Source organism: Gymnogyps californianus, chromosome 1 (genome assembly GCF_018139145.2).
Source record: "Gymnogyps californianus isolate 813 chromosome 1, ASM1813914v2, whole genome shotgun sequence".
NCBI classification, from domain to species: Eukaryota; Metazoa; Chordata; class Aves; order Accipitriformes; family Cathartidae; genus Gymnogyps; species Gymnogyps californianus.
Window position 1 is genome coordinate 212061449 of NC_059471.1, and position 21203 is coordinate 212082651.

Below are 21203 nucleotides of genomic sequence, written 5' to 3' on the forward strand. Positions count from 1 at the left end.
TAGGAAAAGAAATGAGAAAACCCACAACACTCTGCTATAGAAATGGCTCATTCCCAGGCACGGGGAAGCATTTATTCAACCAAATAGCACTGACACTTCTGTGGAAACAGAAACTGTTTCCACACATGCACCACTCCGGGGAACTGTCAAGTGCAGATAAGCAACATGACGTAAGGTATTTTATAGCCACCTCACCCATCTGGCCCCTGGACTGTTTTTTTGTTTGTTTGTTTTAACTTTAAAAAGATGTTTTGTAGAAAATACTACAAGAAAACAAGAAGTATCTAAAGTAACAGGCATCACCTCTCATCTTCAGGTATTCCCCTACATGGAAAATACTGCTTCATCATTACAGAACTTGCTGCATTCTTTTTTACCATTTTGGAGAACTAAGAGTTTTAAGGGTCTGGCTTTTGTTTTTCACAGGAGGAGGCACCAAACATGACTGACAGCAGTAGTCCATCCGTTGAAAACTTAGATAAATGTGTTGGTAAGAATGTCTTCCTGCTGCTGGTGGTGTAGGATTCCAATGCCAACTGCTGGGGCTGGTAAAGGAGGTCTACTCACAAGACGGAGCTGAAATTTGAGTCAGGAGGAAATGATTAATGAAGCACAAGCATAGGATCGCATCTTGAGGTCCTCTGATGCCATGGCGATATCTCCTGTCAATACTGGGCAGTCCCAGCTGGAAGCAATGCAGGAAGTTATCCTCCATCTCCCAAAGACCATGGCTCTAAGAACATTACAGTGCACAATCTGCCAGAGCAAACGGCAGCTTTAGATTCTCCTCCTACTCACTTCAAGCATGTTGTTTCCTACCTGGGATCTTTCATCATCCTGTCTACTTAGACTAAACACCTGGTAAAAGAAAGCTCCAGTCCTGCTCATCACCACTAAATGGTGCTATAAAGAACATAAGCAGCTTAAATTAGAACACATGCTTGGTCGAGGCATCAAGATTAGTTTTTTGTGTCAGCACCACAGAATTTTTCATTCAAGGAGAACTTCAAACTTCATTTTAAAGACTAAAACACCATGGGAACATCTTACCTTAACCCCCAGCTGCTTTTCAAACCGTGGTGACACGAAGGACCATGGACCCATGTTCTGTGGTTCTTCCTGACTCCAGATGAAGACTAAAGGAAGGACAAGGATACATTACAAATGCACATATTTATCTTTTCAGCAGCTCAAGAAAAACAGTTTCTTCTTTTGTAGCACTTCTACCTTCTTTGTCTTGGCACTATCTTTGAAATGAAGGCTTGCCAGATTGAACTCTCTGGCAGGTCACAGCTTGCTGAAGTCAAACCAAAAGTATGATGTCCACCATTAGGGTATACTGTGGGTATATTCTGCTTTTCTACTGCTGTTTTCAAAAGCTACTTAAAGGACTGGACTGCAAAGACCAATGCAAAAAATGCCCCAAATGGTTCACTCTGATTTTTAGTAGTGCTTTATGGAAGCTAACAATAGCAGAGAGACAAGTTCTTTTAGCACAAGTGGTAAGCATTTGTATTATCCCACTCCAGAAACACCAGATGTATGGGGGGAAGAGTAAAGAGGAAAAAGCCACTACAACTCTTCATCCTAAAAGGCAGGCACCAGATTTAGTTCAGTACTTCAAAGAGTCTAGAAACACAAAGGTAAAAATCTGGCTGACCTTTCGCACGGCTGTATTTGCTCAACTCCTGCTGTAGAGCTTCCAGGGGGAAAGGACACAGTTCTTCGAGTCTCAGAATAGCTGTGTTGTGCTGTTTCTCTCCTAGTGTCTCTCTCTGCTTCACCAAAGCATAGTAATGCTTACCAGAACAGAGCACCACTTGGGTGACACTAAAGGAAAATAAGAATGTTTCCAAGTTTAATGTTTTACAGAAACACTATGCAGAATAGTTTCACACTTTCAACAAAAACAACCAGCCAAACTTTAAAGACAACTTTATGAAGCTAAATTGCTATCCTAGACCACCTTTTCTCTTCTTTGCCTTCCCTTCCCTCCCACTCCCCTCCAACAGTTGGCAAACTAACCTTTGGGCACAGTATGCCAGAGCCCAGAGGTCCTGGTTCTTCAGTAATCCTGGGAAAGTTACCTTACAATGGGATTCATCTCCCTTAGCTTTAACTATCTAAAAACTAAACACCTAGTTGAAGCTAGTCATCTGTGTGCTCTCCGTAGAGAATAAACCAGAGAGGGAGAGAAGTACCTCCAGAGGACAATTCTCTCCCATACCAAAGAGGAACTGCCTGCTGGAGATATGCAATACCCTCCAGCAATCAGAGAGGTCTCACCCGCCTAACCTTACTGAACAAAGGCAAGGAGATAAACCTCGCCCTTTGTGCCTCACCATCCCACTTAAAAAAAAACAAGATGCTGAGATACTTCCAGCCTTTTGATTGTGGGTGAGGATGTAAACATCAGGGATGCTGTAAGACTCGGCTACTACTGGGACAAGGACCAGATAAGAACCTTAGGAGGGAAAAAAAAAAAAAATGAAGGCCAGAATTGTCCATTGTGAACAGGATTCTCTATAATATCTGAAGGGAGGGAAATCTACACACACAATTTATTATTGCCCTAACTTCACTTCATCAGCCCAGGTGTTCCAACACCAGAACAAAAATTCTGCATCTCTTCACGTAACAGCTGCTCCCAGTGACTGTTAGCTAGTGCGCATGGCGCAGAACAGCACCCATCAGATTAGTAACTATGGTCACTCTCCTGTGGGGGCAAGGGCTGAAAGCCTGAACGCTTTAATATTACGCAAATATATGGTAACTACTAACAAGTAAGCAGAAGAAAAGGAGAGAAACAGGTAAAACCAAGTCACCCACCATAAAACAACATTTTCCCCCCAACGTCACCTCTTTCATATCGCCTCAAACTTGAGCTGTTAGGTAGGAGAAAGGGACAGGACATCCTTTCTGAGCTTTTCCTATAAGAAAGTAGAGCTACCTTTTAGGATCTACTGAGGAGTCACCAATGACAGGCTTGAATGTTGTCCTTGGGGCCATTTCTTCGAAACTTGATACAGCAGCCTACATGGGGGAGAGTTGGAAGTTACTGAATCTTGCTGCCTTTTCCCTCAGGCCAGAGTTGGGGAGAGGATACCAAGACAGGGTTTTGGTAAGTACAAAAGATACAGTCTTCCCTCTCCCTCCTATTGCCATTCCCACTCCCACCGATGAAAGGTGGGATGATAAGATTCCCAAGAACACCACCACACCTAGATTCAACTCTACTTCTAGCTCACCTCCACCCAGCTTTAATCCTCAACCTATCCAGCCTCAAACAGGCAAAACCCCATCGATTTGACCCCAAAACAGAGATCGGAGAACACAGAGGAGGAACAAAGAGCAAGGGGAAGAGAACACAGAACAGGAGGAAGACGAGGAGAAAAAAAAATAAAAAGGAAAATAAAGTTTTCAGCTTACAGGGAGCCTGAGTAACACTTTGGGAGAAGCAACAATGAGAGGTTTCCTGAAGTTTCGGACCATTTGCCGCCGGAGTAAATGGAAATACTGTGCTGGGGTGGTGGGATGCACAACTGACATGTTGACCTGGTCCCCATCGACTCCCTCTTCTGAGCTGTCACACATCTATATAAGGGGAACACAGCAATACCTTGTCAAGAAGCACGCAGTGAGCCAAATATGTAAGAGAGAATCCACGCACATAAGGCACACTGACTAGTGTAAGAATAGAAGAGCAAATATCCCAATTCAGACATTGATTGCAAGGGAAGAACAACTTCAGGGAAGAAATGGCTTTAGCATTTAACTGGTAAGATTATATCTGAACTGCCTTCTTCTAGCACAATGTAACCAGGGCATGACAGTTTTTCTAACAGTGGAGAGGTCATGACTACTTCATCAAAGTGGCAGCATCCCTCTAAACATGCTGCAAACCCCTCCCTTAAGCCATTACTCAGATGAAAAGGCCTTCATTTACTTACTACAGTCACAAGGGCACAACAGTGGATTTTTTTTTTTTTTTTGGTGAAAATGTGCCACAGATTTACTCACTGATATTTAATAGTGTCCACCATTCTGTTTGTATGCTCTGTGCCTAGTGGACAGATCTGTGAGTGCTTTGCTCAAGAGGGTGGCTGCCTGTTTCTGATGCCAACCCCCAAAATGTTTTCTACGGAAGTGCTCATTAGAGGTCTGCTATTTGCAATTCAGCAATTCTGTCTTGCTACTGGGCTCATTCTGCGGTACAGTGACATTGCTGAGGAGCAGCAATCAGAAAAAAGACAGCAGGCAGTACTGAAGCACGTCCCACTGGGGCTGTCTGCTGAGGGCACAGGGCCTCTGCAAGCGCTATGCAAATCTCACGTTACAAAATTTCACGTTACTACACACCCACTTGGGCAGGTGACAGAGATGCAACAGGAACCGCAAGCATTTATTACAAGGTTCAATCAGTCTTGCACCAGAGCTGTTGTGGCAGCATTTAAACCAAAACTGCTTCCTCACCACTTCTAGACCTACACCTTCTCATCACAGTACCCTTTCTTCCTCCAGTTGCAGCCCAGCCCGTTTCTATCTCATCATGATGGTATGATCCTGGTGTGTCTCCAGCTTCTGATGTCACTAGCAGGTACACCAGGGGCATTTTGTGGCAAGACTCCCAGAGCATTGATTGCCACTGCTGTGATGGGGGATACGTGAATCTGAGAGGTGTGCTGGGGTACCTGTAAGAACCGCTCCATCCGGCATGACGAGTGCTCAGGGCCTGCACCATCATAGCCATGGGGAAGAAGAATTACTATCCCACTCTGCAGAAGCCATTTGGCCTCACCTAAAAACACACAATGAGGGGGAAGGAAAGAATGATCTCCACAGAACATAAAGCCGCAAAACACATACTACTTTGCACAAACTACTCAGGAAAAAAGAATAGCGAATTTCCACATCATTACGTACAAGCCTGAAACATGCTGCTGGTATTTTGCCATGCGATTCACAACAGTGAAACGGTACACATAAGATGATCTAAAGTTTCTGAAATTATCATGTAACTTCAGGCTTCCAGAAGACTTAAGCCTCCATGTGGAGCATGTGACACGGTGAAGATTTTAAAACTTAGTCTAAAACATCACCACAGTACGCAAGAATCCTCTTAATGGAACTGTCCTCCTGACTAACAGGGGTCCTCAAAGGTAACTCTCCAGTACGAAAACCCCTAACCATAATTCACTGCATATTTTCTGCATACCTTGTCATTTGGTTCTCTGCAGGTGTGACCCAGGCAGCATTCTGTGAGCCAGTCCTACCTAACACAGCAGTGCTAGCCACAGGCTAGTTCCCCTGAGCTCTGTCAAACCTCCTGCGCTATTTAAGGGATTACAGTCAAATCCAGAAGGTAATTCATCCCAACCTCAAATACATGTTGAGGATGGGTGGGATAAGAGGGCCTCTGAATTTCCATCTGTGAGTACAGAGGGAGCGCAGAGGCCTAACTGAGGCTAGATGCCAAAACTCTGGATGCTTACATACAAGGCATCCCACTCTAGAAATCCATCTTAGCATTTTCTCAGCATGTTCCAGCTCAGAGAGGTCTTTTATCTGAGCACTCAGAAAAGAGGCTAGAGTCAAACTTAGAGTTGCTTGTAAGGCATTGTTGTGGGGTTTTTTTGTTTGTTTGTTTTAAATAATCACTACTTTCCTTCTGTATTGCTTCAGGAATTTTTCAGATGCCTCATGAAGGAAAGGTACAGCCTAAAAAGCTATCAACTATATATACACACAGTAAAATAAAGGGAGGGGTGGGGAGGGAAGAAAGGCCATTAATATAATCAACTGTCCTCTTGGAATGACTGTCTTCTGCCAAGGGTGGGGTGTCTTTCATTTTAGATGGATTGTCTTCAGAGAAAAGCTGCATAGAAGTCAGGACGACACAGGCAAGCTCACAAGACTTCTTGAGAAAACAGAATTCTTTTCTGAACATGTTGCCCTTTTACTTTAAAGATGAAGGATTTTCTAAAAATGTGCTTAGTACAAATGATTCATTTTTAAATATATTAGCTCCTTGTACACTCACCTCCAGAGATGAAAGTGTCAAATATTATCTGGGCTCCATTAAAGAAGTCTCCAAATTGAGCTTCCCAAATTGGCAGTAACTTAGGACTCTCAATACTCATTCCATATTCAAAACCAAGCACAGCTTCTTCAGACAAGGGACTGTTACTCACCTAACAAAAGGAAATTGTTGGGAGGGGTGGGTGAGGAAGAAGACAACCCAGGGTTAAGAACCTTTGGAACCAGGCACATCAGTGCTAGGCATGCTGAGGACATGCAATCCTAAAGGCAATTGATGGTCACCTCTTTTTTTTTTGCTTTTGAATGAAGACACTGAGGGGAAAAGAATAATAGCTGATCTCTCAAAGAAAAGCAAAACCTCTTGTTAAATTTGTAAAGAGGGTAACTACAAAGAATGGGGGTGCCCTGACAGTTTTTATGTCCTGTATCTGGGGTCTGCCAGAATATACAGGCTACCTACATATGTCTCAGCAGCTTTAAAATACATGTTCTGTTTCAGCACAACTTGAAGAAGGTTGTCTTGTGGACCACAGAACCTACCTCTAGGAAACCCTTCTGGTCTGGGGACATATGATTCAGAGGAATGTAGGTATCATCTGTCTCTTGGCAAACCAACATCGCATGTCGTTGGCTAAAGGTTCCTCTGCCAACATCTTGTCCACTTAGTCTGATATTAAACCCTTGCCAAGCAATAAACAAAACACTGGATTAGCACATCATGTAAAAAGAAAACATGCAGGACAACAACTCCCCACTTCCAAAATATTACTTCTCTTGTTATGTCTTGTCTTGGATTTTCCCTCATCAGCAACATCAAATCTGAGATGGAATTCTTAACCAACAGCGGCTCCAACTCACAAGCACAGAGATGCTCAGACATTTCTCTTTTCTCCTCTCTGCAGCCAAGAAGTAGTTTCTGGTAAATGGTTCAATTTACTGAAGCAAACTGCAAAAAACGTGCATTCTGTATCATATGTAAATGGACATATGACTTCAGGCTAGAGAGGAGTGAAAAGAAATAGCAGCATGAAACACACTCTAAAAGTATTTGGGAGGCCCCACTGATGTCAGCTGCATTGCTCATGTGCTTAGCTCTACGCACGAAATGTTTTTGGGGAGTGGGAGGGAGCAACAATTCTTTGAAGACATTTAGTACTCAATCTACAAATATTAGTGACATACAGGATTCATATTTACCTTCTCTTAGTACCATGCAAATGCAAACTTTCAAATTTACACATGATCTCAATCTTTAGACTTAGAAACACCTAAGAAGTCTAATGTTATACTTTACTGACATCAAAGCAAAAATATTTTATTGTCTGCTGTCTACTTGCCTCTCACCTTGGCTCAGCAGGGAACCAAACGCTAAAGTTTCAGCTGTTGCCCAGTCCAGCTTTTTTCCTTCCTCCATTTTTTGAACTCTTGACTAAACAAGTAAACAACAAGGAAAAGTTACTACTTTGCCTTTTTCCGTCTGTAGCTCTTTTGGTGGCACAGATCAATATTAGAAGCTAGGGAAAAAAAAACCCACTATGGAGAGACATGCTATATTCCTGCAGCCAGCTTAGGTTAGTTTGGAATACAGTCTTATTTCAGCACATCCTGAAGAAGGTTGCCCTGAGGACCACAGAACCATGGACGACCCACGTGTTCACTCACCAGTCAACAAATTGTGGACTGACAAATTAGATCTTAGTCTGAAAATACTAAAAATCTTAGCACAGCACAGAGCATAGTCTTGAGAGACTTTTGGTTTGTCTGGTTAGCAGTGATGAAAGATACCAGGCATAAGTATTTCGGTCTCCAGAATTCTGCCCTGTTCTGGCCTGCAGAACTGCAGACAAATGATCATACCCAGCTGTGGTGTTCTTGCCTTGGGCTGGGAAGACAAGAACATCAGTCTTCTCCAATATTCAACTCATGGCCTCTCTACGGCTGCCAACCAGACACCTGTGCATGGTCACCATTCATCAAAGGGAAATGTTCACAGACCCAAACCAATCCAATTACTGCACACAAACTTATGAGCTATCAAAAACTGTCAAACTTGGCCACATGTGCATGCTTATGGTTATATATATAGAACATAAACACTCACTACTGGCTTTAGAAACTGTGTACACTATTACCAAGTTCCTGATTCATTCTCTCACAAAGTACTCATTATAATCATAAAGTATATAAGTGATAGTAATTTATCATGATGGTTTCTATTATTTGTAAGAATAATAAACTGTATTTTCTATAAGCTTTTTTCTTCATTGCAACAAAATATTGTTGAAATAACAAAATGAAGTATACGGTCAGATGTGGGGGAGACGACATGTCTTTCTTCAAAACCGGAGGAAAAATGGCCTAATCTCAGCCTCAAAAAAGAGAGCAAGCTGTTTTTCCTAGAGAATACTATGCTATTCTCTAACTGGCAGCCTTGCTGTGTTGAGAGTTTTTCCTGTAACAGCTCATATCTTTGAGCAATGGGACTAGAAGCATCATTATGCTCTACTAACCTGTGCGTAGGTCTTCAGAAGATGGCTGTGCATCTGGAGTTCTTCAGGCACCTCTACAGACTTGACTCCAATAAACTGCAGAAGTGGTATGGGCATACCTGTGTCCCAAGTGGTGATTTTAGCAGAAGGCTCGACGAAGCCTTTCCAGTGAGCCTGCAGGTTGGTAGGAGGTGGACTATACAGTGTCATGTTGGCAAGATGATCATTTAGTTTAGAATAGTATGTCGTCTTTATCTCAGATACTTCAACCTCAGTCATGAGCCCAGCAGCTATTAGGTGTTCTGCGTATGTGTCTGGGATACTCTTACGGGATCTGTCAGGAAAGGAATCAAACCCCACAGACATTAAGCCTGAAAACAGTGTCACGGCAGAACAAGGAAATACCACCTTACTACTGTGAGGTACCATGGAAAACTAAAATAAATGATGCCCTGGTGCATTATACTCATTTGCATCAAGTTTGCTTTCCTGGCATTTCCAGAAAGATAACAATTCTCTTGGATACGTGCTTTACAGTCCTTTATTTAAAAAAAAAAAGTGCCTATAGTTGGCAGTTACAGGCAAAAGCAAGTCAAAAAAACCTCCCAGTTAGACTGACTCTGTGCTATCATGCATATTTTCTTCAGATAAGTTGACAGTAGGATTTCAGTATTAGCTGAGAACCAAGCCATCCATACCCTAAATGCTTCACCTAAAATACCAGAATTCATTGGCCAGTAAATTTTTTATGTGCATTTTTCTTTGGGGATAAGGATGGAACCTGAATACGTTTAAATGCTTATAAAGATGAGTCCCCATTGGAACCGGCAGGACCAGGCAAAGACGAGACAAACATCATACTGGCTCCCTGCCCATTCTCCCACATTATCTACGCTTCCCTCTGGCACACAGAAGACAACTTTGCCTTCTGATTACTAGTGATCGTGAATTTGAAATTCAAGGGCTACATGCAAGATTGCTCTCCAAGAGGCATCAAGCCGCATATTCAAAAACCAACACTAGTGGTTACCTTCACTAATATCTCATTATCAGATCACACCTTAGTCAAGGGGTGCTGACAGTGTAGCTACACTTACATAAAGACTTGTCGGTATGGCAAAGGATCTTCATTATACAGGGACTTCTATTACAGTAGCAGGCAATTTTGAGTTCATGTAGACACAAGTACATTTTGGGTTCCTCCATCAGGCGGTGTTACCCTTACCTGATGATTTTGTACATGCTGGGGTTGGTGAAGAATGGCTCATCAAGTTCATTGTGGCCCCACTGCCTGTAGCACAGCAAGTCTACTATCACGTCCCTGCGGAATTGGCGTTGGTACTCAACAGCCAGTCGTGTGGCACGGACAACTTCTTCAGGATCATCCCCATTCACATGGATAACTGCACATCCAACAATTTTACCTGCCCAGGGATTCAAAACATAACAACAGTAATCTTCCTTCCAAAGAAAGCGGACACACACCTACTCTGCTGAAAACTACAGATAACTCATGTGAAGTGTATTTAACAAAAACAAATCTACAAAAGATGCTCTTTGTGATGAGAGCTGGGGTAAGGAGTAGGAGTCTTCCCCGAGAGAGAGTGCAATTAGCCCAACCTGTTGTATTTGTCACAGTTTGAGCACAAGTTCTCTACCAGCACTAAATTCCCAGAGGACTTTCTATACACAGTTCCTGCATTTTATTAATCTAGATGGAAGTCTGCGGAGAATAGGAGAGAACTATTTGATTGCTTCTCTTTCAAATAAAAACTGAGTTTTGTTTCCTTCTTATCCTAATCTATCACTATTATGAGTTCATACAGGCCAGAAACAATCTTCTCCCTTGTTAGCAGTCATTCTACCCACTGCTCCTCCAGGCAGAAAGGTCTCTTCGTTAAAGAGAAGAGTGCAAAATTCAAACGTCTTAACACCATCTCCTGTATGACAATTTGGCTGCAAATCTTCCCAGCAACAGAGTGCTCCTCTTGTACTTTGTCTGCACAAATTCTGGGAAATTAAGGTACTTCAGCCATTCCTGACCCACGTCAAGTTTCCCTCCATAGCAAAATCCTGAAGCTCAAATAGGTAACACCCCCCTCCTCACTGATTAGGTAAGAAGAAAGGAAAACTAAGGATGGAGGGGAAAAAAAAAAAACAAAACAAACTAAAAAAACGCCCACAACACAAAATCAGCCCAGGGAAAAAGTAATAACAACATATGCTGTCTACCTTATCAGATTTAATGAATCTACCTGTTCTGTTTGATGAAACCATAAGACAAACACAAACTTACTGTTAAGTGATAAAAACATATGTTACTGTATTTTTAATTATAGGAGACATACACAAGGGAACTAACTACTATGTCTCTGATCTTGCTGATTATAATAGATCTGTTTATCACTAAGAAAGACCAGTCCAAAACAAAAGACTTCTAGTTTAAGCTTAGAAATGGCATGAGCCTCATCTTTCAATTAAAAGCTCAACAAGCTCACCTAAGAACAAACAAAACAGAAAAATGAAGGATTATCTGACTTATAAATCTTGCTCAGAAAACACACTGGAATAATTTTGATTAAATTTAACAAGATATATTTAAAATATATCTATTATACACTCCATCACATTTTTAAAAGCTGTCAATGACATGGCAGAAATTAAATGAGTTATAAAGACTTCACAGTAATCTTGCAAATATTTTATAGCATCCTGTAAAAATGTGACAAGATTTTCCCTTGATATTTAGTCTTTGCCATAAAGCAGATGGGGGAGGGCATATTTTTAGCATCTGAATTTTTGCTAGTAGGAGGTAATGACCAATAACAACTTTAATTTCTACTCTATCATGAAAATGGAGATATATTAATCTAACGCCCTAGACTTGATAGGCACTTCCTATAAAAAGCCCATAGCACAGCACATACTCACACTGGAGTTAAAAATCCTTTCTGACACAACAGGCAATCTTCCTTCTGATTCACCTATACATACCAATATCACTACAGTACAGAGATGATCTTCCTCGCTCTGGAGGAGTGGTATAGCCCAGCTGGTTATTAACAATCAAATGGATGCTCCCACCAACTCTGAAATGTGGTAGATTAGAAAGGGTCAGTGTTTCAGGAACAATCCCTTGCCCAGAGAAAGCAGCATCGCCATGAACCTACATTAGGGAAGAAGATGGAAAAGTCTCATTAGAAAACACGGGAGGAACAGCAAAATCAAAACCGTAACTCACTAAGCAAGACCTTTTAAATTGAGTAGGTAGAACAGATACAGTTTCAGCCGGATCCACTTCTTAACCCCTTTCAGACTACTGCTTTCACGATTTGAGAGGGTACATAGTCTTATCACTAACACAAGGTCATAGCGGCCAGCGTCTGTACATGACTGCCTGATGTAATCCCTACCTGGAAGTGGCCTATAACCTCTTAAAACTGACACACCAGTGTATAGGTGACTGCAAGTATCATGGCTACAGCAAAGCTGCAGCAGTCAGTAGCAAGTCACTGACCACGGAACAAAAGGAAGCCAGTCACCACAGCATTCGCTACGCACTTTGCTGAAAGTTAAATGCTGGTGAACTGGGACTCATGCCTACTCCCACCTTACCAAACAGAGACAAGAACAGACACAACAGGGGAAAAAAAGTGGAAAAGGAACTGAATGGAAGCACTTAAAAGCAAATAAAAGCTTTCAGAAGGAAATAAAACCTAAGTTTTTAGTTACATTTCAAAATTGCCAATGTTGCAAATAAAAAAAAAAGTTTGGAAGGGGAGGGGAGACTATTATGATATCCAACCCAAAGGTTTCCAAAAAGTATCTAGAGATACTAGAATGAGTATCATCTAGCATTTCAATGTTTTGAAACTAGAGATAGTTCTCCATTGATGAATATGATCATAGCTTCCACAGAATGCAGACTTGATCCTTTGCAGATCAAAGTCACTATGCAGACTGAGGTAGTTTCTTATTGAAACCAGATGATAGTTCTACTTTCTAGTTACGAGATAATGGTTTCAAGCCTTAAGAGACTTTTGGAGGTGCAAGTACACCTGGAAGAGAGTAGAGGTGCAATCAACCAGTGAAATGGCAGCACCGAGCTTTATACAGTTCTAATACAGAGACTTTTTTTAAAAGGCTTCACAGAAAAACAAAGTTAATGACCGCAAGAGAGACAACACAGCATCCCCACTCTATCCCTTACCATGCTACACTTGTTCCTGAAGTGTTGGGTTTTCACTTTTCCCTTCTGGTTTCTTGTGCTGCCTAAGAAGGCTATGTATCTTGGTGATACCATTTGAGTGAAGACCCTAGAACATCTGAAAGAACTTCATGGCCTTCAGTACATCCCAAAGCATTAAAGCCTACAGACAGTGTGACTATCCAACTACACAAGACTCTTCATATTCATCTCAAACCCCAGAGGACTCAATTCCTGTGGTGCCGATAGGATTTTACTCATTCTAGCAGAAAGCTGGAAACAGTTTTTGCTAGCATGTTTTTTTCTGGGCAGCATTAGCAAAGAACATAAAAGCAAGGTCACCATCAAGTTTAATTCATCAAACAGTGACCCTGACAGTGGAACATCAAATGTGAAATTTATTTCAGGGAGACCCTATTCTCAGATTTCAGTTCAAATCACAAACACCGGTAGTTGCCTGATGTCCAGGAAGTGGAGTTAAGGTATGTGAGAAGGGAAAAATAAGCCACTTTTCAGCAGAGATGGACAATTAAACATTGCAGAAGTGTCCATGGTAGTTAACCAAGAAGAATTTTATAGTCTTCATAGATTCTGAGCACAATGAAGTTCCAGAAAAGAAGATATGCAGACCTTGGATAACTAGGCTCACCACTGACACCTTAGGTGATCTTTACTCTTTTTACCCTCAAGCTCTGGCACTCAGGCTAGTGGAAGAATAGAACAAACGCCAGAGTAAACCTCAATCCAGAGCTTCTACACCTGCATTTCTGGAGAGAAAGCACTATGAAAACAGAAAGCCCAAAGAGAAACTTCCAAACCAAGATTCTGAAAGAGGAGGTGTCTGCTTTCATCTCTTTCTTCTCAAGTAGCTGAATGAGAGCAGTTAACAGTCACAACTGTAAAAATTTGCCTAATTTGCCCCCCCCCCTTTTTTTTTTAATCTAACTCTTGGAGCTCTTAAAGACACAATCATGAGTACTGATGTTCACGTTACATAAAACATTTTCTTTCTTTTGGGCATACTTTGAGTCAGTTTACTAACACGGAGGTGGCTAGCTCGGAGTTAAATCTTGTTCTTCTCTACTATGCAACCCTCCCTACCACTTACCTCTTCAAAAAACAAAAAGTTAAATTTTTCTTGCATAGGGAGGGTCCATTTATCCTAAAGAATCTTTGTTTAAAGAGTCATAGTAGTTTCATTACTACATGGTGAAGACCTAACATTATGAGACAGACAGAATCTAAGGAGCAATAATATCTTATCAAACTAACTGACATAACTGCACTGAAAAATGAGGAGAAGATGCATTGGGCAACAAACTTTTCTTCTTGCACTTGCATGCCCCAAAGTCTTTTTTTTTTAAATAAAAAATAAGACCAATAAGAACCCCAACTTGCCTCCAGTTTTCTCAATATTTCATATTCTCCTTTCTGCTTTTTCTCAGTATCCACATCCTTCCAGAAGGAAGCAAAACATTTATTTAACTGAAATACATTTTCACTTCTACCTGTAACTTCCTCCATTTTATTATACTTCACAGGAGAACAGTTCTGCCCCAACTCATTTTTACTCCCAGCTTTAAAAACATTTAAGAGATTGACTCACTTGTACTTCCAAGTCAAATACAATGCAAGAAAAGAAAATTTATCAAGGAACTACTTAGGACTGCCTCCAAAGCTATGAAAGACAGTTCAAGGAGTAAAAACCAATTCCAGCAGACTCTTCAACAGTACCATGATAAAATGACAAAATTCTAAATCCTCCTGTATATTTTGCAACCTTGTTGATAGCTCTTCTCCAAACTCATTTAATTTAAAAGAAGGCTAAGAGTCGTGGTTTAAATGCAAAAGTGGTCTGTGAGGAAAGTCACACATGGCTTTCAATGCAGAGTATTATTAAGGTATCAGAATCAGTTCTTCAGAAATCTCAGAAGTGTGGAAATCTCACCTGGAAATCTTCCTTGCCCTCCTCTTTCGCCATAAAGAGGATTCCAGTTCCTGATATTCTACATTAATTCAGTTTTGTTTGATATTTCTATATACACCACTTCTGTTCACATGCTAGTCCAGGAGTCTTACAAAGATCATTTACAAATTGTGAGCAAAATACCTGCAGGCAAATAACTTTGTCTCCAGGCTGTGCGGAGCATTCTGGGGAGTAATCTCCATCAAGCAGAGTCTGTTGCCTTCCTCGTGTCTTGCCCACAGCCACTGGATTGATTGCTTCTAAGTGTGAGGGGTTAGGTAGCAAGGTGACATGCACAGGCCTGTGGGAACCGAAGTCAAGATCTACAGAAGATGTCAGGTGGGAGAGAACATCCCCAATGGCTGCTGAATTCTCTGGAAACTCACTCAAACCACGCATCTTACGGAACATGAGCTGCATGGAAACAAATTTGGTTAAAACCCCTTTCCGATTCGTTGACACATTGAAAGAAAAACATTTACAGAACTGTATGCTCTCCTACTCCTGAAATTGCAAGGATGCTTCTGATAACACACATAAAACCCTTCATTAGAGTTCTTTTAACAGTCTCCTGCGGGCATTTGGCTGAAGTGCTGACAGGAGGGGAAAACACTCTCACACAGGGAACTTCTTTATTGCTCCAGCATTTGCAACATGACAAACTTTTGGGGTTTTATTTTATTGCAAATAAACCAGGCACAGAGCAACTGCCAATGAGATTATAAATCTCTTACCTCAGGTGGAAGCTGAAGTAAACCCGTGAGAAGATTAAGTCTTCCGCGATGAGGCATTCCAAGAATGATATCTGTCACACCGCTGTACGCACACAGCTTGAACAATTCATGGAAGAAACCCATCATACTCTCTGCTCCTTCACCACCATACCGCTTCACTGTGGCAAACTTTGTGGCTAAGAAGTGATCAAACTCCTATTAAAAACAGGAGAACTTCAGTTCATTAGGCTATTTTAAGCAGCAGTCTTCTGTTCATAAAACTGAAATATAATTTATGTTTGTACCTTTAAGGCATACAAACCTAAGCATATCCCTTGAAAGTCTCAGCTCATTCTCCACCCACACAGTCTAAGACCAGAAGCTATGATGACTACAAGAAATCAGCTCTTATCTCCTCTTAAGCAGAAAAATGTTGGATTGAGGACCAAACTCTCTCTATCTAACATGGAAGGAGATGCATGAAGAAATATAACAGCAGAGCAATTTACAAATTCCTTGATAGTTTACCTATTTTAGGTGGAAATTAAGCAATGGTATTCTTTTACAGTCTAAACCTTAACTATCCTGAGATGCAAAGTGCTAGAGAAGCACAGCGTTTCATTTTGATTACTATTAGACACAGTCCTTAGTACATAGGTAGAAGAATGCTTCAGAGAAGGAAAATAAACGAATCTATATTTACTTCATTTTCCTCTCACTCCTCCCACTTCACTCCATTCATCTACTCCTAGACAGCTCTCATAAGTCACAAGAGTTTTGGAAGCCCTGGAAGTGTCTGTAGTGTTTTGCAACTGAAGACTGAAAATAAATGAAGTCTGTAACTGAGAAGGGAAGACTGAGCCACAGCCAAAGATCCGAGCCAACTGCTGAACAGCTTCTAGTTAAGCAACATTTAGTTCTAAGGAATAATGTATACAAAACTAATCACACGTAGAAGCAGTTTTTCCTGTCAGGGTTAAATTCTACACTCTAAGCACAGTTCTGGTCATACTGAAATCAAAATGGGATACATCAGGGTCCCGATTTTGACCTCCTGTGTCACTGTCACATTCCTCTAACTGTCCAAGAGGCAAGAAAAATACAAAACGTGCCATATACTTCTGTTTAGTCATTGGTAAATATTACATTTAACATTCCTTCCACTTGGAAAACTGGAAACAGGGACACCTTCACACATCCTGCTCTTCTACCTTTCCATCCTTCTGCATAACACAGGGGAAAAAAGGGGAAAAAAAAAAGAAAAATTTTTCACAGTACAGAAGTACTGGAATAAAATTTCTCTACACATTTTGCAAGTACATAAATCTTTCACTTCCTTACAGAACACATTGAACAAAGGTTCCTTTGCTGAAAAGCAGCAAATATACCAGTGCTATATGGCTAACACCTCAGTCCAACCCTGTTTTCTTCTCCCAAAACCTTGAGAGACATCATACTTTAAAGCTAGTAAAACAGATCAGCATGAGGGTGAAAACAAAACACAGAACAGCTACACCAGAGCACAAAATTTCATAGAGCTCTGCCCAATCTTGCATTCCCATCAGTAACATTTAATATAAGCTGCCAGATCATTAGCCTAAGAGAATCTCACTTTTGAAGACTGATTACTCGTGGGTTTGTAGGGTCATTATTTGTGTCTCTGGATGATAAAGAATATATGTTACAAGAATATATATTACACACAATATATGTTCTAATTAGTTCTAAAAGCCTTTTGAGTTTGGAACTGGCTGGAAATATTTTCCCAGAAATAATTTCCAAAGTAATCAATGCAAACCAAAAGGTATCGCTATTTGTTTCAATAATGGCTGCTAAGTAAATTCAGCAACAACCTCCAGTGAGATTCCTGCATTTGTGTATTGCACTTTTTCAGGCAAAACCTTGTACTTCTTCCTCTTGCACACTGTCAAAGCCTTTCAGGATAGCAATTGTTCTTTTTCTGCATGAATAATGTCTGGAGCCGTAAAGGGTTCATGACAGACTCCACGACTCTATTACAATCCAACACTAGTGAACAAGGTACCTGGGACTCCAACATCAGTTTGCACAAGTGCTTTTTCTCTTCAGGTGTAAATGCTTCTTGTTTTAGCTCTTCAAACCTTTTAGCAAACCATTCTCTCTCCTCCAGAGTTGGAAGCTGGCTTGTTTCTATGGAAATATGCCCGCAGTATATATGGTCAAGGTAAGCCAACACATCCTCTAGGGAAGCCTCCTCTTTTCCCATGTTTAGAAGCCCTGGTGGGAAATAAATATTAGCTGCTTTGGGGGAGGAGGGGGAAGCACTAAGACTTAAACTGTTGTCTTGCAATTACATTAACATTTTGAGCATACAAATTAATGTCTTGTCTTCCCTTCCTCCATTTAAAAACAAAACTCAATAGATTATTTTATAAGTTCGCTTCAGTGTTATTAATATGAGGGTCTCTTGCTTATTTGTAAGGTGCTCAAAATGCCTTTTTGAAAGAGTTTATCATGAATGACACAAAGTCACTGGATTTGTGACTCAGTGTAGCACTTGGTTTCTTGTGGCTCAGAGAGATGAGCTCCAATCCCAGCTGCATCACAAGTAAATAAGCACCTGTTTGGCAGATGGAGAAAATAAAGCATAGAGACCCTCCTTTGTTCAAGGCCACAGCGAGAGTCTAAGCGACTCGAGAAAAGACAAGTCTTGACTTCTGCCTCAGTGCTCTGGCAGCTTCACTACAGTGTTAAGTATTATGCTAAATCATAGAATGTTACAGCAACACAAGAAATTAATGTATAACCTCAGCAGTTGTAAGAACAAGTAAAAATTTTCATGGTTTCCAAAGATGCTAGAAAGTAGCCACTCATTACACGATGATTTCTGCAACAAACATATAAGTAGGCTGAAGTTAACAATTTTCCGTCCAACAGTTCATTACTGATTGAACCACCACTCAATACTTGGCTCTTCCGCAGCGGACACAGCTTCTTAATAAATCACCCATGAAGACAATTTGCTGTGATAAGGCTGCAGACTTACCTGTAGTAATAAGAGGCCCTTGAAGAACTTCTGCCAACTCTTGGATTTCGGGTACCATGTTCATAACAGCTTGGCCAGCAAACAGTGGGTTTATTTTGGCTGCTTTGTGGCCGTGTTCAGCATATGCAGTTATTAAACGAGCAAGAGCATGGTCAACTAAAAACAAAAAGAAAGCAGAACAGTATCACACAGGTGCTCACATTCAATCCATTTACAGCACCAACACAGGAGTATTCTTTTCATTGATAATCATCAAGGTTCTGTCTGGAAAGATTGTTTTTCTAAGCAGTTGTTTTCACCTTATCACCCCACAACAGCTCCCATCATCAAACTGCTAAATCTGCTCACCCATCCAATTTTCAAGCAAGTGCACTCTAGATTTCCCCCACAGCTCCCCTCACAGTTAGGTTCCTGTAAACACAGAATCATAGAATGGTTAGGGTTGGAAGGCACCTTGAAGCTCACCTAGTTCCAACCCCCCTGCCATGGGCAGGGACACCTTCCACTAGACCAGGTTGCTCAAAGCCCCATCCAGCCTGGCCTTGAACACTGCCAGGGAGGGGGCAGCCACAACCTCTCTGGGCAACCTGTGCCAGTGTCTCACCATCCTCACAGTAAAGAATTTCTTCCTAGTATCTAATCTAAACATATGCAAAGCTACTTCATTTTGCTTCAGATTTCTTTAAAACAGGTATGTCCAATTCAAGAATGGCACACTACCAGTGTGCAAAGTCTTATTTCCTCAGCCAACTCAATCATATCACTTACGCTTCCCTGTTCCTTGCTGGAATGACAGGAGGATAGGGTCTTAACAATAATTCAGGTCCTATGACTTTAAAAAAAAAAAAAAAAAAAGTCTGTGTCTGCAGGAGCCACTAGCCAACAGCATGTGCACGTGCTGAGCCAGACATACCAAAAATTCAAATATGCAAACATGTTTTTCAGCAGACACCAGCAACACACTGTTGCAGGCATTTTGCATCAATGTCAAAAAATTATCGACATAAGCAAAACTTGACAAGCTGAAAGGTCGTGCACACAACATTACTGTCATTGAGCACATGCCACAGACCAGGTCGATAAACTGTAAACCAATAAAACATATTGCAAGCAGAATCTGCTACAAATTAATGATATGAACCAGTTTATAATGCATTTCTAATGGGGGGGTGGTGGTGGTGTGTGTTTCTCCCTGATAAAGACGCAGCGCTGACAGTATTCGGGTCTGAAGACTTTCGTTTTCCACAGCAATGCAATTTCTGAGACCATTTCACAAAGTTATTTCTCTGACATTCGTATTTCCATTGCCGGAACTCTGCTCCAACTATTACATTCACACACTCAGCCCGTTCCAAACAGGTCCTTTTCTCTAACGGGTTCTACAACAGAAGAACATAACCCTAACATCTCCCACAACACTCTCAGCAAGAAAGCCATTTAAAAGCAATTTTCAAAATGTAACATAAAAATATATTAACCCTTTCCTTGCATAACAAGGAGGCTACTTAGCGATGGGACTCAGTGTCCAGGAGCTAATAAACGGGTTTCACTGGTGCTTCTGCACAATGGGCTTAATTCCTACCGGAGTCTCCTGAGGTGTTAATGCAGGGATGACGCTCTTATCCCAGAGTTTTCTGCTTGAAATTATTTTTCTGCACTATAAAACTGAGCTAAAAGCATCACAGTTATTGCTACAGGAAAGAGTTATCTGTACATAGCTAGTTCAAGCACCATAACATAAAAAAAGGAAAATCACAGGCGCGTGGCACAGGTACTTTTATGAGCAGTAAAACTCTACAAGAGCACATCCCTACAGTAACTTCAGCAGTCGACGCACCCAGTCACTTCTGCCCGTGGAGCTGGGCAAGGTATCAGCAGCCTTCCCGGGGAACCAAAGCGAACGACTTCGCGCAGCAGCTCTGCACCGCTCTCACCCCTCCGCTGAGCGGAGAGCCCAAGCTCTGCCTCACGCCGAGTGAAAACCCGCCAGGAGCCCTGAGGAGATGCGGCGCCTCCGGACGGCCCTCATTAACGCAACCAGAAAATACAAAGCGCCTCAGGTCGACGCTTCAACGCCCTCGGACTTTGGGCCCCTCAGCGCTCGCGGGGCCGTCGCCTCCCTGAGGCGAGCGCAGAGCTGCCGAGCAGAGCCCGAGCCGCCGCGGCGGGGACCCAGCCTCCCCCCTCGCCGCGGCGGGACGAGTAGCCCTCCGCCTCCGGGGCAGCCCCCGCCGCCCTCCCCTCAGACCAGCGCAGCCCCGGGAGAGGCGGGGGGGGGGGGGGTCCGACCTGCTTTGCCGCTCGCCCCGGCGCCGCGCGGCTCCGCCGATGGCCCGCTCGCCGCCTTCCGCGGTTTGTAGCCGTAGACGCCCCGCTCGGTGCGGTACCAGCGCCGCAGGCCGCCCCGCCACAGAGCGCAGCGCGCAGCGCTCGCCGCCGTCGCCGCCGCCGCCATGGCCGTCGCGCTGCCGACCGCCAACCGCGGGCCCCGCCGACGCCGACGCCCCCGCCCACGCCCCCGCGCGGGTGGGGCCGCCGGTTCCCGCCCCGCTGGCGGAGGCGTGAGGCGATCTTGGCGGCCGCGGGCGGGCTGGCGGCTGCGGCGGGTTCCCTCAGTACGGTTGGGCTTTAAATCTGAATGTCCAGGCTATTTCTCCGATCCTTTCAGCGACTTCCGAAGTATAATTCCAGTATCCTGGTACTTCCTGTTAAAAGGCTATCTAAATTTCCTGTTAAACAGTTTCTCCTGAAACGTATCAAAGCT

General features: G+C 42.4%; 1 protein-coding gene across 2 annotated transcripts; it reads right to left on the bottom strand.

Annotated features, from left to right (window-relative positions):
- Positions 1 to 35: 35 nt before the first annotated feature.
- Positions 36 to 20894, bottom strand: DHTKD1 (dehydrogenase E1 and transketolase domain containing 1). Of its 2 annotated transcripts, XM_050899184.1 has the most exons (17): positions 20729 to 20894; positions 18440 to 18595; positions 17459 to 17670; positions 15436 to 15630; positions 14846 to 15115; positions 11523 to 11694; positions 9754 to 9952; positions 8550 to 8862; positions 7384 to 7468; positions 6580 to 6719; positions 6041 to 6191; positions 4692 to 4798; positions 3430 to 3594; positions 2951 to 3033; positions 1661 to 1830; positions 1051 to 1136; positions 36 to 576 (listed from the first exon to the last, which is right to left on the bottom strand). In XM_050899184.1, exons 1-17 carry the CDS (start codon positions 20892 to 20894, stop codon positions 475 to 477), a joined length of 2772 nt encoding a protein of 923 aa, XP_050755141.1. In that variant the 3' UTR covers positions 36 to 474. The 2 variants fall into 2 exon arrangements, with proteins under 2 accessions (XP_050755141.1, XP_050755151.1); XM_050899194.1 differs by lacking the exon at positions 20729 to 20894 and having other exon boundaries at positions 17459 to 17583; positions 18440 to 18557.
- Positions 20895 to 21203: the final 309 nt, after the last annotated feature.

Excerpts from the sequence above, each read along its gene's own strand:
- DHTKD1 (XM_050899184.1), bottom strand. The coding sequence starts at position 20,894 with ATGGCGGCGGCGGCGACGGCGGCGAGCGCTGCGCGCTGCGCTCTGTGG. Across the intron at positions 1,831-2,950 it reads TCCTCAGTAGATCCTAAAAG|TGTCACCCAAGTGGTGCTCT; the intron begins GTAGCTCTACTT and ends ATTTTCCTTTAG. Across the intron at positions 1,137-1,660 it reads CAAATACAGCCGTGCGAAAG|TCTTCATCTGGAGTCAGGAA; the intron begins GTCAGCCAGATT and ends TCCTTCCTTTAG.